Raw genomic sequence first — 18,473 nt, 5'->3', positions numbered from 1 at the left:
CGGTGCTCAGATCTATTCTGAGTGCTGTTACAGAATGTATACAATAACCAACAGAGGGATTCAGAGGGGGCTGAAGCACTGTTTATTTAACACTCTGGAGGGATTTTCGTGCTTATTCGGTCCTGGCTACCCGGCTTTCAATATCGCTTTGACAACCGTTATGCCCTTCTCATTAATTTTAAACAGTTAAAACACAGGAAAAAGAGAAAAGTTTTCATTATTAAAGTGCTTTACTTTTTAATAACAGAGGATTCTGTCCGCCAGGGGAAAGGGCAAACCTCACTAATTTCACATTCATATTAAAAAACGCTGGGAAGGTGACACTTTGTGCTGCCAGGAGGCTTAACAAAAGAAAAGTGATGGGGGCTAGGAGGAGCGGGGAGTGGGGGAGAAAGTTTTATGTTTCACGTCAATGGAAACTTGTTAGTCACAACAGCGAGTGTCCGCTTTGGGGAGGCAGCACCACTTGTAGTTTATTAAACCTTTACAGAGGCCCCTTGACTGGGGACCAGCTCAGCTGATTAATAGATGCATGTTAAGTCAAACTAAAACACGGCTATGAGACAGCCTGTGTTGTCAGTCTCTCTTGGATGCTTTGGGAGATAGGTAGCAGAGACCAGGAGTTTGGAAGACACTTTATGTAGCCTTAAAATATCCACTATTGTCTTTGCTGGAGACACAGATAGGCGGTTGGACCAGGTGGTGAGCAAGAAGGAGTTTAGTCCGTACATGTGTTTGCTTCGTTGAGGAGTAACCCAGTGGCTGGAAGCTGTGGATCCTGACCTCAGAAGAGGGCACTGTGCAGGGAGCTTGGGCTGCGTTTGGGGCCTGTCGCTGAGGGGTTGAGCAGTAGCAAAGTACTGCCTTGGATCCGGCACCCTTAGACTTGGATGCTAGTTCCTGTCTGAGTAGCTTTTAAGAACTGTGGCCCTTGTTTGGGAGAGATTCACATCTATGGATGCTTGGCTCTGTACTCTGTCAGCTTTCCATCAAAAATTCTCTTGTTTTCTTGTCTACATTTCCTCCCTCTGCCCAAGTGCTTTGAGCCCAATTCAAGGAGCCAGCCTCTTTTCTCCTCCCAGTAATAGTTTGCTCCCAATAATGTTTGGTTTCCATTCCCTGAACTAAATCTTTTGGTATGACCATGGGAAGGCTTGAGCACATGCAACATTGCCCTTCTGGTCTGAGGAAGTTTCTTCTGTCATTTCTTTGGTGCAAGGGGTTTGTCTTACTCTGGAGGAACCACGTGATGCAAATTACAGTCAGGTATGACTTGTTGACAGTGAGTGAACTTCCTGCAGGCATCAAGAGTGAGAAGGGCATTTTGGTTGGCTTTGTTCGCAGGAATTCAGTGTGGTCTGTTTTTTGGAGCTTGAAGATGAAAGTAGATCTCCTGCCCCATTAGTGCCAAGAACAGGCCAGATGTTCAGTGCAGCTGTTCAGGGGAACTTATAACAGCCTCAGTCTAAAACTCCCAATAGAAAAGTGGGCTCAGCAGCGTCAGTGTAGAATCTGGGGGAATTACTCCAAATAAATCCATTGGAAATAAGCAGTAGTATCTGGCCTGTTGAGTCTGAGGAAGAAAAAAAGTGAGGGAAAAATATACGTAATAGATGTTAGAAAACACAAAATTAAAACTGATTTGCTCTCCTCACCAGGCAGTGCTCACTGGCTGCTTTGACTTTAACATCTTTATCTATACTTTTTTTTTTTCCTCTAGTAATATTGAGAGGATTACCTTTGTTGGCCCCTGGGTGGTTACTGTGTGATTTTACTGTTATTAAATCTATTGTAAACTGCTTCATTATTCCTGACTCAAATTCTCTCTTTCCTCTAATCCTCCCACCGCCCTTGTAGAAATCCTGTGGCACAAACCCTCAGGAAGTCCGGGAGCGGGCCACGGTCTTGCAGACAAAATTCGAAAATTACGTTCACTCCAGCGAGGGCACCGTCCGGTGGGCAAAGAAAGGTTAGTGCGTTTCTTTTCAGCTTATTCCAGAAGGGCTCATACACGCTGCCAAGGTTTTCCTCCAGGGGAAGGCTTCAGGGAAAAGGCCTGGAAGAAACATTTTGGGGCCATTGGGCTCTACAGGGGATTGGGAAAGGCCCAGAAGGCTTTGTGATGATATTAAATGTTAATTTCTTGCATTCGCATATTACGTGCAAATAAGGTTTAATCTTGGCTTTCGGTAGGATTCACATCCGAGGGCTCTGACCCAATCACATCAGCAAGTAGGTGCGTGTGTTACGCAGGGAAGGTCATAGGTGACCTGCTTAACCCCATCCTGGTGCAACACCACTAGGTGCATTCGGTTTACACCAGGGATGAATTCGGAGCCTGTAAGACAGGATGTTTTGGGAGCAGCTCGTAACAGACGAGGCTCTTGGAGTGGAGGCTGTTGTGTGAGGTGGGAGAAGGACAAGAGAGAGCAACCACACACAGCAAAAAGGCAAGAAGAGGAAAAACTGAGATGGATTTAATAATAATTGTAGCTAGGTGCCAATCTGGGATTTGATCTCCAATCTTTGCCAAACAGGACACTCAGCAGATGTCATGAGCAGTGCAAGAAGCTCTTCCCTTCTGCTTCTCAGTTTGGAAAATCCAGAGTGTCCTAGATATGGAGAAAGATAAAAAACTTGCCATGGAAATGATAGGAGAATAAACCCTAAGCAGTCTCCTGAGAGGAGCCAGAAAGATGGTGCAGTGTAGGAACCCCTCTTCCGTGGCTGTTCTGCTGCCCTGCCAGGCTGATCTGGGCTGCACCCAAAAACCAAATAGCTGTTGTGGTGGCAGTGTTGGAGGTCTGGCCTTGAAGGTCCTTGACAATTAGAGTTTGATCGTTAAATACTGAGAGAAGTTCACAAAATGTAAATTCTCCGTGCAAGAGACTAAACCACTTTTGCTCAGAGTAGGTAGGATTAGAGCCCTTCCTCCCCCCCCTTTTTTTATTTTTTGAGTCTCTTCTTGTTATGTGTCTTCCTTCCTGATTGTTTTCTTTTGCACCTCGCTTGTCACTTTGAGTCAAATCCTGCTGTATTAGCTTTAGCAAATGTCCTGTTGATTGCAGTTTTGCAGTTTGCAATCAGGTTTGGATGAGAGGGGTTATGCGAGATGGATTTTAACAGTCTACATCATTTCTATTTACAAATACTTGCACGCACAGAGCAGGTGTACTTATGTATTACAAGGGTACCGTATGAACTAAGTTACATAAATCACATACTGAGTGATCCAAAAAAAAAAAAAATAGGGAAATGGGCCTATAGTAGCACTGTATAAACTGGATTAGGAAAGGCTGTTCTCAGGGTAGAACTTAAATTCTTCATTAACACTGTTTGTAATCAAGAGAAGTGTTTGGATCTGTTCCCAAGAGATCAGAGATGCTGGGGTTTTTTTCTGAATGGTGTACTAACTTCTTGGGTGATGGCATAGCAGAAGGACCAGAGGTGGTAATATAACTACCCACTTGCCCCCAAATTTTCTGCACGCTTTTAATGATGCAGGCCCATATTGACAGGAGAGGCATTTGGAATCTGACTGTTTCACTCTTTGCTTTATCCCAGCCTGTTGCATGTCGCTGTACTGATTCTCACCCCCCTGAAGGGCTGCGGTGCTGATTTTTCCTCGGGCTTTTGAAATACCGTGCCCCTGCAATGAAGGCAGTGGAGACTTGCTGCGTAAGCTGCTTGCCTGCCCCTGTTTTCAGGTGACTTGTACTACGTGACTGGTGCTGTCTGACTTCCAGCTGCACTTTTAAGTCCAGGATCTCAAAGCACCTGACTAATACAGTCAAATCCTTGGTTCTGCACGTATGAACTTCTTGTTGCTCCCCTGGGACTCCTCGTACCCCCATGCCAGCCTCTAATGTGAAATGGCTGTGACAGAACAACTGAATGGCTTCGGTCACACTCAGAAAACATCTCTGGTCTCCCTCTGTACGTTGTATGTCACGGTGCACGCATCCACACGCATACACACACACGCACACACTTGTTGCTGACCTGAGTGCTGATAACTTCTTTAGCCACAACCAAGAAATAGAGAAAATCTGTCAGGAAATGCTGAAATTTGGTGCATCCCATTTGTGTTCCACAAGGACCACTCCACCTCTTTTTCTTTTTCCTATTTTGTCATCTACATATGCAAATTTTCCACTGCTGACTGGCTTCCATAAGCCCCCTCTTCCTCCCCTCTGCGCCAGGCATCATGAATAATTAACATGGCAGCTGGCTTTTGCTTTCATGGCAGACAATCAATTGGAAACTGTGCCAGAGATGCATTTGTTTCCCTCTCTTTTTTTCTTTTTTTCTTTTTCCCCATTTTCTGACCTAGTCAATGTTAATAAGCAGTGTTTTGATTGCAGCCTGTTTTCAAAAGGCGAGTGGCTCCCTGCCCACTCACCCCTCCCGCCTCCTAGTCCCGTGTTTTCCAAACTTGGATCGAATGGCTCAGCGAAGGCGCTGCCCTTCAAACTCGATCGGCTGATCAGCAGGGAGGTAGGGTGGGAGGCGGAATATGGCTGTGCTCTGCCCAGTTTATCCAGCCATTCGGCCGAGGCTGCGCTTCGGGGCCAGTGCTGAGAACTGGCTGCCAGTTGAGAGCGTGGTGAACAGGTTATGTCACCTGTCTTGCCTTCATAGCTCATTACCTTCTTGACGTCTGTTTAAAAAAAAAGAAAGCAAGCAAACCTAACTAACATCCATCCTATGTAGCTCTCTTTTCCTTCCTCTTTCCATAGCTGCAATACCTAAAGAAAACTGGGATGCCCAGGTTTCTTATATCAGTGCAAATCTAAACAACCCCCATTCCAGGCCAGCATAAATTGCTTTAGACTCACGTTAATGTGACAAAAAATATACTAGCTCAAGCAGTTTGCTGCTGTGGCTTTAAGATGAGGTACACTTTATGTGAAATATGGCCTGACCAGCACTGTTACCAGCCTTTTTGAGTTGTTTTCTTAAAGCTCAATCTCTTGGATCCTCAGAATTATAAAAGAGTTTTAGCTTTTAATTAAAAACAAAAAAGCTTTTAATAAGTAGCCAGCATAATTGCATGTAAAAGCCTACAAACGTGACTGGCAACATTGAAAGGACTAGAGACCTGATAGTAAAGATTTTAAAACAAACAAACCCACCCCAAAACCTCTTTATTTAAATCTCCTGGGTGCAGATCTGCAGTGCTATAATGAACCGTAGCAGCTCTGAGCTCCTCAGAGGTAGGACAGGTCCATGAGCTGAGATTTTGACCTGCTGGGTACGGCAGGGCTGTTCTGGTTTGGATTAGTCCCTCGCAGCACGCTCTGGTTTTCGGTGCTCTGACTCAGGACTGGATCTGGCAGTTGTCTGTCAGGACTTTCAGAGGCGGGAGACACCTCTGAGACTTGGATTCTCTGACTCTGAGCTGTGGAGCTGGTACCAGTAGCCTTTCCTATCTGAAGAACTGTGGGAGGTGAGCTCAGCCTTCACAACAACAGGATCTTTATTGTCCAACCATTTCAAATACTCTGAGAAAGATGGCTATATTAGCTCTGACTGGAGCAGGTTCAGAGCAGGAGCAAGTGCATATTGTTCCTTTTGAAGGGTCATACCTTCTCTTAGGAGGTCTGAATTTGACCGATAACTTTATGAAAAAAAGCAGCAGAACTGGATTTTTGAGAGCATTTGAGCTGGTTTACAGTTCCTCTGAGGGATGGGCTTCAGATGAGACACTGAGACTGGGCATATGGAAGTTAGCATTCTCTTTTGGGGAAAACACAGGTCTGTTCAGGTTCAGATGCCTCTAAAAGAGTGGCATTGTGAAATTGGGAAAAAGGTGCAAAAAACCTCAATCTTTTCTTCTTATCGATTGGGAAAAGGAGTTCGCTTTACTCAGTAAACAGAGCTTTGATGGATTCCCTGGGTCCTTCCAGGAGCTGATCTGCTAAAATGACATTTTTATTACTGTTCATAAACTCCAATCTCCTGCTGCTGCCAAGAGATTAGACTTAAGCTGTGGGCAAACTTGCTGGTCTGGTGGCTCAACAGGCAAGGGCAGGAGAGGTTAGAGTTTAGAGCTTGCCGCTATCAGGGGCTGAGAGGGAAAGAGATGTAGGTGATAGTTGGAGTGAGGGTTAGGGGGGCACAGGAGGTTTAGCAAGCAGCGGAGCAACAGGGGATTGGAGGGAGGCATTTTCTGGGCTGAAGAGTCTCCTTACGAAAAGTCCCTCTATTACTCATAGCAGAGAGGACAACTCAGGTGTAGTTAGTGTTCTGGGTACATGGAGGAGCAGTGGCAGTGTTCATATTAGTGGATGATTGTCTTTAGAGCAATGAGCCCTGAGGGAAGGGCATTACAGGAATATAAAGACATGAAGGAAAATTTGCACACTATTCTATTATTTTTTCCCTTTTGAGAAGGTGAGCTCTGTTCTCAGTGTGATGAGGAGTCAGGAAATCCTTCTAGCTCTCAGATATTTATAAGGGACTAGCTGGTAACTGGTGAAAAATGCATGGACTACTGGGATTGTAATATCAGAGGAATCTTCTTATCCCACCTCCATGCTTCCCTTTCCTTGTCTTCATCCCTTGTATCTCTTCCCTCTCTCCCCCTATCTGCTACCAGTAGATGTTAACAACTCTTCCTGTGAGATGTGCTATAAACATCACCCTTTCTGGCAGAAGGGGCAGGCTTACAAGAGGCAAACCTAATGCAACGTAGTGTACCTTTGTTTCAGCTCCTAACCCTTCTCCACCACCTTTCTCCTGCTTGTGGGATTGTACTAGTACTACGCAACCTTCACAGATTTTTGACATACCAACCTTTCCCACCAGCTGCTGACCAGAAGGTGTCCCAAAGGACAAGACCAATGTCCTTTCAGCTGGAACAGCTGAATCTTAAAGTGTGTATGTATATATATATATAAAAGTGCAGCAGCAAACAAAATTTGCTCTCTTTTTTTCCAGCACTGCAGTCTTTCCTTTGTGCCTATACCACCTACCCCAGAAACCTCAAGCACATCTTCCACATCAAGTCTCTCCACCTGGGTCACGTGGCCAAGAGCTTTGGCCTGAGGGATGCTCCCCAGAACCTGAGCGCTCTTCCAACTGTTGGCTTAAAGAAGAAAATCAAAGCAAGACAAAAAAGGTAGGCGAGGGATGCCATGTTACAAGCCACGGTTTGCTTGGCTCCATGAGGTTCATGTGCTTGCTCCAAGAGATCACATGCGATTGTTCCTGAGGGGCTAAACCATGTAGAGCCACTGGCTTGGCTTGTATTGCTCTCTGAGCTGTTGTTTCATTCCCCATTTTTCCAAAGGCTTTAGAGAGCCTAAAAATTGCATTTATTATTAAACCAACTGGGTTGAACATTTGAGTGGGAACACTGTTTTAAAAACAAACAGCTCACTTTGTAGTTTGACTTCTGATAAAGATGTTCTTTTTTTGAAGGAGGTGCAGAGAGGCACATATATAGACTAGCCTGGTTTTTGCTGCAGCTTTTCCATTTTATGAGTACTTGAAAAACGCTAGCTCCTATGAGTCTTATAAGCAGAAACAGCCTAATTTTTATTTATTTATACTTCTCTCCAGAGCTATCTTGAGGGATAAGGAAGGATATAGGCAATGTTCCAGAGCAAAATGCGAGATTTTGCATATATTGGATTGGTTCTTTTTCTTGCACAGGTCTTAGTTCCCAGCAGCAGTCTTGCTGTCATGGCCAAAATGGGTGCTGATTTATCTCACAGGATAATCTTGTCCCGCCTGGCCTTGACAGATACTGGCTGCTCTCCCCTCTTATATCTGTTCCAATCCACTGCACAGAAATAATCTTCCTGCCTTATCTTTTTTCACCACGTCACCCTCTCTTTGCTTTCATAGCAAAGTATGTGTCTTATTATATTTTAAAGGCCTTCTGTGGCCTCCTCTAGCCCTTTTTATCACCTTTTCTGCACTATACAGTCTCTTGCGGGCCTTCTCCTGCAGTTCCACCAGCAGTTTCCTGGTTGTCAGGTTGGCCATGGGACAAATTGTGCCCATTTTTTTAGAAAGGCCAGCTGCAGCTTGGTCTACCTATTCTGCATTGGCAACATTAGCTTTGGACCAGCAGAAAAGGGGAGGACTGCAGTGTATTTTTTTTTCTCATTTATTAAATGATCTACTGCAGTTATGTTTGTACAAGCCCAAATCAAAATGCAGATCTCTTGGTAGGAATGAACCATCTACAAGCTTGTGCTCTACTGCCTTTAGATTTTAGTGGTTCTGGCAAAAGCATTTCTGCAAAGTCATGTGGCATCTCTCCCAGGGAGAGTCTGTAGCAGACCTAGAGTTACAGGTCTATCCCCTTGAGTGTGTGGACAGGGTCTACTCCTGTGTACTGTGTACTCCTTGTTTCCTGTGTAAGGAGCCTGAGATACCCTGATGCTTCTGCAGGAGTTGAGCCTTGAATGCGCTTCTCTGCTTGCAGTGGAGCTGGCAGTGCTCAGTATATCCAATCCTAGCTATTTCGAGTTGGTTCCACAAAATAGATGGTTCTCTCTTTTGAGATTACAAAATAAGGACTCCACTGTCCTCCCTGGCACCACAGCAGAATACAAACTCCTAGCTTGCCTGTAAAATCAATGGTTGCATTCAAAGGGGGGAAAAAATCTCTTTTCTTTTATTGGTTTCAGTTGTGACTCTTTCTGTGTAATTGTTGCTGCAAACTCCATTAGCAAACGTTAGCCATGCAATTAAAGCACTAATCCACGTAATGGTTCCTGGGCTGGTGACATCTCCTGCACATGTACAGATCTTGGGGGAAAAAAAGCTAGGGGAAGGGATTTTGAAATAAAAAGTTGGAGACAGCATTGTCCTGCTTTGAGAAGCCACCAGGGACAGGCCACGGATCTGCCTCCTGCTTCAGCTGACCCTCACCAGCAGATGGGCAACAGGATGGGAATGCCCCTGTGAGCGAGGGATTTAACGGAGCTTTATTTCAGGAAGAATAGCCTGATTAGCTGATAAAGAGCATGTAAGATGGTATGGGGTGGGCTTTGATGTGTTGCTGGCCCAGCAGGGTGTCAAGCTATGACTGACAGTAGCGTGTCACAGGATTACTTGGCCTGCAACAATGCCTCTCTCTGTTCCTGTGATGTTGCTACTCTGTTAGAGCTACTTTTTCCCTTGTCGTGCACCTCTTTTAGACGGCATTCCTCCTCCCCAAGTCTTCATCCCATTATAGTACGGACAAGCTCAAGATACAGTAGTAGTTCATGCACTGATGCGTGGGGCTGGGGGGACGTGGAGGTGTTTAGAACAAATGGTCTGAGAATGATTTGAAAGCTCATTTGCACGTGGAGTGTATAATTGCAGCTCAGGGAAAGTGGGCAGACTTTGTACAGGTTCGTCACGGCTCAGGCTCCAGATTTCAAATCCAGGAGCATCTGGAAAGTTAAGGCCCTGCAAAATAGCCAAAGTTGTGTCATGCAACAATTGTTCTTGCCTATGAAACTTGTTTCTGATTAACTTTCTCTACGTGTACTTGGAGGAAAAAAAAAAAGAAAAAGAGAGAGTGAGAGGATATATTAGTATTTATAGGATAGTTTAGAAAAAAGTGAGTATAGATTCAAATTTGGTTTCTGTCAGCATAAATTCAAGATAGTGCAATTAATTTACCGAGAATTGCTTTTGATTTCACACTGACAAAGCAGGGAGCAGAATTTAGCTTGCTATTTAGAAGACAAATAGTTTTTAATTGTAAAATGCAAGGCTTGAAATGATAACAGCACAGTCACAGAACAATCTTTTTAATTATATTTCTCACGTGATGCCATGAGAGTTGGTGGTCGTATTACACATTGTGTCCAAACATTTGATACTTGTTTTTAATCAGTCTGCACACTGAAGCCTCATCTCTCAGCACCTGCCCAGAGAATAAAGAGCAGGCAGCCCAGGTTGAAAACGAGGTAAAGGGGATCATTAAACGCTTCCTTAAGAAGACAAAGAAAACTTTTCGTTTCTTTTCAAATCTCCTTTTGTGCTTACCGTCCCCTTACAGAGCCTGCTTGGGGAAGGTGAGAGGAAGCCGTAGCAGCCAGGTGTGTGGCGGTTCTCAGTGCTGAAACGTGGAAGCAGCCCTTTCCTGCTCAATGCGCATGTGAAACCGCTCTCTTTCATGCATTTTTTTTAAACTTCTTTGTGCAAACAGACCGTCCCCTTAGCTGTTGTGGTCCTTGCAAAACTTGATCTGAAGATGGCAAAATAATCGCTCGTGATCTTTTTGAGAGGTGAAATGCTGTATTTATTTAAGAGATGAGCACATGAACAAGACACTGTATATTAAGTTACAGCACATCAGCTTAGTAAGTGTCTGTGCTCATGCCCTTACTGAAGGGTAGATGCAAGGAAGCTGATCCCACTTCCATTGAGGGATTAACTGTCTTTCGTTTCCTGCAGCGAAGCAGCGTGCACAGGAAGTAGCTTGCCTGCCGGATAGACGTGTCTTTTGACTCGTTCACAATGCAGATGCCGAAGACCTGCTGCTGTTCCACCTAGCATCCCTGTACTGCTCAGTATTTTGCACTATGGATCACAGGGGTTTTATGGGATTCTCTGGAGGACTGAGGGTCTATTTTCCCCTATTGATTTCTCTGGAAGACTGGAGTATGTTCCCAAAGGATTTCACCATAATGGAGAGTCACAGCTTAATTTGCCGTGTTCGTGAAATCGTGCCATTACAAAGAAAGGGCGAAGTCTTTAAGTTCAATAGATTCTGTGGAACTCATTGCTGCAGGATGTCTCTAAAGCCAGGAATGCTCGGAAGGGTTGGATTTAGGTATGGGTATAAAGAATATTCATAGTTGGTACAACAGGTGCAAAAAATGAGTATAGTTAATGTGAAAATTCCCTGGCACTTCAGAGTTTAAGCTGAACTCTTAACTAATATGGGATCCAGATAACGTGCTCCAGAATGCTTCTGTCTGAGGGAGTTGATTTACATCATCCTTGCATTGCCATTGCTCTGAACATGAACATCATCACGCCCTTCAAATTTTGTCTGCAGGATCGTGCTAATTCATCTTCTGAATTCTTCAGCATTAGTGGTCAGATGAACTCTCGCTGGGAGATTTACCTTGTAAATCCAGCATGTCCTCCTCTGCATGGTTACGGCAGCAGTCCTCTTTGGGTGAAAGCTGGTAGCCTTTCACCTTCTCCCCTCCCCAGTATTCTTGATGCCACCTTTGAACTTCTTGGCATTGACAATCTTGAAAAGACTAATGCTTCTAATGACAGGGCTTGCGAATCAAGGCTGCAGCTGGGTCTCCCTGCACAGCAATTGTCTAATCATTAGAAGCAGCTTGCCTGCCAGTTTTTGTGTGGCATTTACAGCTTTTCTAATATCACTTAATTAGTCAAAATGCAAGTTTGGAATTCTGCCCATCAGGAATTTCACTTGTTTTGAGCATTTTGCTGTAGAAAGCTAAACTGGACCTCAGGTAAGAGCATGGACTTATGCACTGAAGTGCAAAGGGATCCAAAAATTGGAGGAAAAGAAATGCCTGCTGGGAAAGGAAAAATTGCCTTCACTGTTTCTCACGAAGGCAGTTCAAGGACACAAATGAGTCCTACTTACAACATTGCGATGTTACCAAAGTCCTGTTAGGAGATTAAAGCTTTATAATTGTAAAATCCATGTGATTGTTATGAGCACACAGCAATGCCCTTTATTGCTGTCCTGTTCCACTACAGCTGCAGCACAGAGCCTTTGCTCCATCTTTTAGTGAAATAATAGGACTTGCACACTGAGTTGGAAAACTGTGCTCTTTGGTACCCACCCAGAACAAGCAGCCCTTTCTAATTGAAATGTATTCTGTCCTTTAGGTCAGGAAAGAGCCTCACAGAAGCAGGAATCCTGGGAGGTCACCAGCCTCCCAGTGGCACTTTCATCCTTTCTGCCTAGAGTGCAGACCAGGGGATGGTAGTGAATCTGTGTTCTTCCTCTTTCTATATAGCTGAAATACAACTGACTTCAGTACTCGTTAAGGTGGGCTTTACTGCTTAGTACGTCTTGGTAGGAAGACTGCTGTGCTCTGGCTGTACTGGAACAGCACTCGATGCTTGGTCTGACTGGGTAGTAATTTTCCTTCATCTTCCCAAGCTGGTATTTGCATCAGCTGATAACAGTGCCTAGCCCATCTGTTGACTTGTCGAGAGCAGTGTAGGATTGCTGATAAATTTCTTGCCCCCACCCTCCAAAAAACGACAGAAAAACCAACCCGAACAGTGTTGCATTGGCTGCAGATGGTTCATCCAACACTGTAAGTAGAAAAAGCAGGTGTTGCAGCAGCCTTGGCCCAGAGGTAACCCAGCTCTGTTGCTGGCACAATTTCAAAGAGCTGTTGGAGATGCTGTCAGGCAGATTGATAGTGCGATCTATGTTGAAATGTTTTCTGATAAATGAAACAGCCTACTTCATTCTCCTCCAAAGACACACCATGAGTTCTAGGTCTGTGCATCAGGACTTTATACTCCCTCTTCTTCAGCTGGAGCAATCTAGGAGCTCCTTTGGTTGCTGCAGACATTGTGAGTTGGTTAAAGGTTACCACACCTGCTGCACTGCATTGCACCAGCATTTCATGTCTCTAAAGACAAAGGAACAACTGGCAGTGCCAACTAAGTTGAAGGAGAAGTCCCTGAGCACAAACTTGCTCACTGTTTAGGTAAAAAGACCATCACAGGCATCTCCTGAGCTATCAAATTATGTCCGAGAAACCATGGATGTATAGGTACATTAAACTGGTGTGTAGGAGCTTTTGGCTTGGAGATCAGCTTGTGATGAAGAGCTCTCGTGAAGCAAACATATCAATGAAACAAAAACATACATGTTCGAATATGGAACTGAAAATGAAAAATGGATTCAGATACTCATTCCTTTTCTTACCATTGCCACTCAGTCCTTTCACACCTGAATGTTTGATAGTCTTTACGTCCAGGAGCATAATTTGCATTTTGTAACACATTTAATCTGATAAAAATAGCTGGTGAAACTTGAATCATTCTTACGATCTTACCTGTAGTGCTTGAGAGATGAATGAGAAGTTATACAGAAACAGAATAGCTTGGGTATGTTTTGCTTCCTCTTCCATTTGTGCCTTGGAGCTGTCTGTAGGATCTCAGCTATGTTGAACATTCTCAAATCTTATTTTAATATATGTGTCCTGGTATTCTTGGGCTGTAGTATAGTTCCTCGTGTTTGAGGTTTCCCTGATTCTGTTACTCCAGCATTTTGTTAGTGATTATGGAATGCAAATGATGATGTTTTCAGCACTCACAAAGCCATCCGTTGCCCAAGATGCGTGGAAGTCAGAAGTTGAGTGTGTTGAAGGTGCACTGCATCAAGGATGTCAGCTAGATGGGACGTAGTGGTGAGTTAGTATCATGTGGTGGAGCAGAAGACAGAGCTGAAAACAACAGAGGATTTCAGGCTAATTACCCATGTTGCGTTTGCCTGGATTTTTTAATGAGGTGAATGAAGATTTGCCCAGGATTTTTAATGATACTCTGAGCAGAGCAAAGAGGTGAGAGTTGAGGGACCAGAAGAGGAGACCAGTTCATAGCATTAGATTTCCTTGGAGGTAGAGGGCTGGGCAATGCCAGCACCTCTGCTGCTCGCTGCGGCTCCTGCGTGGGATGGGGAAAGGGGAGCAGCGCTCTGCAAGTGGCTCTGCAGGAGAAGGTGAAAGGAAGCTGAAGCTGATGAAACCAGCAGAGGAAAGAAGAATTGTATTCTCTTCCCTTCCCTGGACATTTTTTCCCTCTTGTTTCTCCTAGAGGCTCCTCTCCCACCTCTTTATCATTCAGTGACGTGTTTAGCAAGATTCATGAGTTTCTCATTGTGCTTAAAGACTGACTAAATTATTCCAGGATGGCAGTTTTCTGGAGGAGGGCAGAGCTTTTTTGTCTTTAGAAATCTGGCTCTGGCCTGGTCTTTCCTGGCCTTTCAGCATAAAACAAAGTCCTATGGGGACTGCTCCTCTGTTTCCTTGTTGTCTCTCTGCAGAGGCCCTTGGTACAAGCTTTTGTGAGGTTGAAATTTAATTACAGGTGTGCACAGGCAGCTGTAAACTTGAATCTTTTATTCCTTGCTCTGTTGTCCATGAGGAGAGGAGGTTTCTCAGACCATACCAAGCAACTATTAGCCTTTCTGTCTTCCCTCTCTATCCAATGCATCTTTCCCTTCCCTTGATAACGAGGTGATTACATGGACCCTGGGGTGACCCATTTTTTAGCCTATGCCTGGGACACCTGGCAATGCTGATAACAGCACAGAGCTGGGACACCTATCTGGGACGCTGTCTTTTGGGGGCTGGTGATGGCAGGGCTGAGCACGTAGCCCAAAGCAGTGCTTGGGTCTAGGGTTAAGCACTGGCCTTGCAAGTGGAGGTGTGATGTGTCCCCCAGCTGAAGACAAGGTGATGCTAACTCATCGCTGCCAGCTCCTCTTACCAATTCCTGTATGCCTTTTATGGGAGTCTCAGTACCCCATATCTAGAGTAAGAGGGTAAAGGAGGAGGAGCCCAGTGGTGCATCTGCCCGGCATCCAGTGTGTCACAGCACTCAACACCCAGTGCGCTGGACAATAACACAGAGAAGCCAAGTAACTTGTGTTCAGGGACAGGTTCTTCCTAACTCATGTGTTGGTGCTGTTGGTTGCTTTTGGAAGGAGGAATTTAAAGGGCTGTGAATTTCTCTGCCCGTTATCACCATGGTGTGTTCTCATTAGGGCTCGGTATTCTGTGATATCTAAACATGAGATCACAGAAAGAGAAGTTGACAGTCCATGTGTTTGCCCAGTGATGGGAACATGCATTTGTAACACAGACAGAACCTATCGTATATTTACAAGCCTTTTTGTGAAGCTCTTTGCCACAGTATCCAGTATCACCACACCTGTTATATTAGCATCACACCAGCCTTCAGCAACAGGGAAAATACAGTCATCCTGGGTTATGAGGCAGGAGAATGGACATGAAGGATGAAGAGGTTAACTACCTTGCCCAAGAATACTCAGAGAATAGCAAGGTCTCGCTCCAGCTCTCTGGGGCTTTGTCTCATAACCACAGGGCGCCTTTCCTCACTGCTGTTATCTTGACTGCTCTAGCAGAGCTCTAGAGACTTTCACCAGTAGAGCAGAGAGGGGATTTTAGAGGTTTACACCAACATAGCAGGGTTCAGAATCAGGCCAGGGATCCTAGTGCACTTGCCCAATGTGCTCTCACTAGAGATTATCACTGTTGCCTGTGGCTCTTGCATCTTGTGGTTGACAGCTGCAGCAATATATATATATATATATTTTTTTTTCCCCTTCCTTTCAGTGATTAGCATAGGTCCCACAGCATAACTCCACTGATTTCCATGGCCCTGGTTAGAGGGAGAAACCTCCCCTTTTCCCGCATCCCTGCTTTTCTGTGTACAGCTGATCACCATAGCAGGGGGTATTGATTTACTAATTGGGCAATGATTTCACCTGATTGATAATAAAGTGTTGGACAACCTTCCTGCTGAGCTGAAACTCAGCCCGGCAGCTACTGGTGGATTACTTGTCCTTAGCAGCAAATAGTTCCCTGTTGTTAAGTAAACTGATCTGTTGCCTGGTAACCCTCGAATTACTGTAGTAAATGCTTGGAGACACAATGAAAGTGTCAAAGAGAAACTTTATCAAGTGATGGAGGGGACTGAGCAAAGAGGATACAACTGTAGATCCACCCTATGTAGTTTTACCAGCAGAGCTGGGCCGTTTGAGGGCACCCCTTGACCTGGCACTGTGTGCGCACCTGCAGCAATACCTCCTTGCTGCTGTAGCTTACACCGTTCAGGAAGGCAGTTTAACACGGCACGTTTTCGTGTGAAGGTACTGCAGGTATGGTTTTATGAACATCACGTTTACTTCATTAGCCTTAAGGTTGCCTTTTAGAGTTGATTGTTATCTTTTTGGCTTAGTTTCTGTGGGCTCCAACAGGGCAGAAGCTGTGCATCTTACTCCTCCAGTCTGTCCAGTCTCCAGCCCTTCAACCAGCGCAGAGCTTGGATGTTAAATGGCTCCCGGCAAGTTAGAGTGAGAGTGGGGATTACACCAAAGGTAGCAGAGTCTTCTCCCCTGCACCTTCTAGGCTTCCTTTTCTAGGGAAACCCTCTTTCGCAGGTAATTCGTAACACTTTGCTCCTTATTCTGATCCTTCCTTCCAAACCCACGCCTGCCATGAGACCTACACAGGGATGGGGAAACAACCTATAGAAAAGGAGGTGAGCAAATATGCCAGCCAAGCAAGGATTCACTCTCCTTTCCTTCTTTGTGTATTTGGCCTGTTGAATTAATTACTCTGTTGCTTCAGCCAAGAATGCTCTATCTGTTTGTAATCCCCAGCACATTTCTGGCCACTCGAAGGAACTGTGAAAGGCAGCACCTTCTAGGACTGCTGATGTCCATGGAGTGGACATGGGACTTCTGTTCAATCCCCTCATCATATTTAGAGGGGCAGAAAGATTCCTGCTCACTTCTCTGGAAGATTTTGAGCTCTCTTCTGGCTTTTCATAATAAACACAAGTGTTGGATCTGCAGACACCAATAGATGTGAATACCCCATTGGGCTCAGGGCTATGGGAACGCTGTAGGGAATGACAAGTCCTGCAGTAGAGAGTTGCAGTCTAAATAGATAAGAGAGGGTGATAGCAGCAGGAATGAGGACAGGATTTGCCCAAGGTCACAGAGCAGACAGTGGCAGAACTTGTGGTGGGAAAAATGCTGAGTGGTTTATATATTTATAGCCAGCAGTTTAGGGCTGCAGGGAGATCCATGTTGGAGTGTGGTGGCTGGGCAAAATGCAGCTACCTTTGCAAAAGCCGGTCTCTGGAGAGGAAGGCTGTAAGGTGCATGTGATACCTGCAGGACCCTGCAAGAGAAGAGTCTGGTAGTTTTACACTCTTTAAAGAATTTTTGTTTGCTTGTTTGTTTGGTTTTTTTGTGTTTTCAAGCCCTGGATATAAGCTCTGTTTATAAAATGTTTCCATTGTTCAGTGTCTTAAGGCTGTTTGAAAATTATTATAATAATAAAAAACCTAACTGCTGTGTCACCTAACTCATCAGCCTTCAGCGCAAAACCTTCCCTCCTTCTCCCCACCGCCCCTGCAAGAGCATTTGTACAGAACAAAGGCTTGCTTTTAAAAACGGCATGATATTTTGCCACCTTTGTGAAAACCTGTCACAACAATATCTAATTTTGCATGAGACAGAATTTCAAATCAAGCCTCAAGAAGAGGAAGCTGTTCTTCTGCTAATGCGCAAATGTCACTTTCCACAGCTGTAAAATAAGTAACCCACCTAGCAGCATTTGAGAGAGAGGGAATGCTAATTCCTCTTCTCTTCCCTCTGCCCAGGTCTGACCTTCTCAAGAAGACCCATGGCAAACGTCGCCTTGCTGAGATCTTGCGATCAGAATATTCCAGTGGGATGGACACTGGGGTATCCAAGGTCAAGAAGAAGAAAAAACAGAGAAAACCTGGCAACCAGAAGATTCCAACATAAGTCGGGACCTTCCAGTCGTTTGCTGTGAAACCTGCTGGAGTGCCTCAGCTGGGGGTCAGGGTGACCTGCCAAATCAACTGAGGAGTGTTTCAATTTATCAGGCAAATACGGGAGGGATCTTGGGGGATCTCAGCCTCCTCCCCCTTGCTCCATAGGTCCAAATGGAATTGAATCCAGACATGTCCTGTTGCACTGCTGCAATTAAATGCAGCTTCCTGAAGATGTATCATGTTTCTAAGGTTTCTTTGCAAGGAAAATAAAAGAGATTAAATATGTCTTTTGGAGAAATGTCTATTTAATATTGAAGTGAGACAAGTCTGTTAAGAAAGGAGAAGCATTCCTATTTAAAAGATCTGTAGAAACACTCTGGGGTGTGTTTGGTTGCTTAATTTTAACTAGAGAAAAAGTAGTGGTGGAGTAGGTGTTTCCAGGTGCAGGGTTAAAAGGAGAGGAGAGGAGGCTGCTCTTCCCTGTTGTTAGCCCGTGGGGCACTTCTGCTCCTCTCTCAGGTAAGCAGCCACGTTGCAGCCGCCTTCTCTCCTCTCCTTTGTACATTGGTGCAAGGTCTGTCCCTGGGCATTGACCATTAGTCAAATGTTGCCACCTGTAAGTGGTCTCCTTGATTTCAGCAGCCTGGTGGGACTGTACAGAACTCCTCAGCGTAACGGTGCACGGTCCCTCTGGGGCAGAACTCGCAGGCACAAAACTTAATGCCAAAAAAGTTACGAGTTTAGGAACAAACCTCGTCGCTGTCAGAAGGAGCCAGAGGTAGAATCCAGCAATCTCCAAACTTTTCTTTTGCCTGCAGCATATTGTCATACCTAATTATGTAATGCAGTCTATGAAGGAATTGTCTCACCTCTCTGAACGTTAAAGCCCTCACAGAATCTGGCTGGCACTTGCCAGCAGTAACCCCGGCTTTGTAACATCAACGGTC

At 44.9% G+C, this 18,473-nt stretch overlaps 1 protein-coding gene across 5 annotated transcripts in view; it reads left to right on the top strand.

The window, feature by feature from the left end:
* Positions 1–17,811, top strand: part of DDX31 (DEAD-box helicase 31) — a 48,724-nt gene extending 30,913 nt beyond the window's left edge. For 3 of the 5 annotated variants that reach the window (XM_064523792.1, XM_064523790.1, XM_064523791.1), the window contains 3 exons: positions 1,858–1,969; positions 6,943–7,123; positions 17,389–17,811. In XM_064523792.1, coding sequence (XP_064379862.1) covers positions 1,858–1,969; positions 6,943–7,123; positions 17,389–17,536 — 441 coding nt within the window. In that variant the 3' untranslated portion in view covers positions 17,537–17,811. Of the gene's footprint in view, positions 1–1,857; positions 1,970–3,564; positions 3,708–6,942; positions 7,124–17,388 lie in introns of those variants that run through there. The other 2 variants (XR_010392390.1, XR_010392391.1) reach the window with 2 other exon arrangements.
* Positions 17,812–18,473: the final 662 nt, after the last annotated feature.

The sequence above is a fragment of the Dromaius novaehollandiae genome, chromosome 20, assembly GCF_036370855.1.
Source record: "Dromaius novaehollandiae isolate bDroNov1 chromosome 20, bDroNov1.hap1, whole genome shotgun sequence".
NCBI classification, from domain to species: domain Eukaryota; kingdom Metazoa; phylum Chordata; class Aves; order Casuariiformes; family Dromaiidae; genus Dromaius; species Dromaius novaehollandiae.
This window is presented reverse-complemented; position numbering and strand designations above follow the sequence as displayed.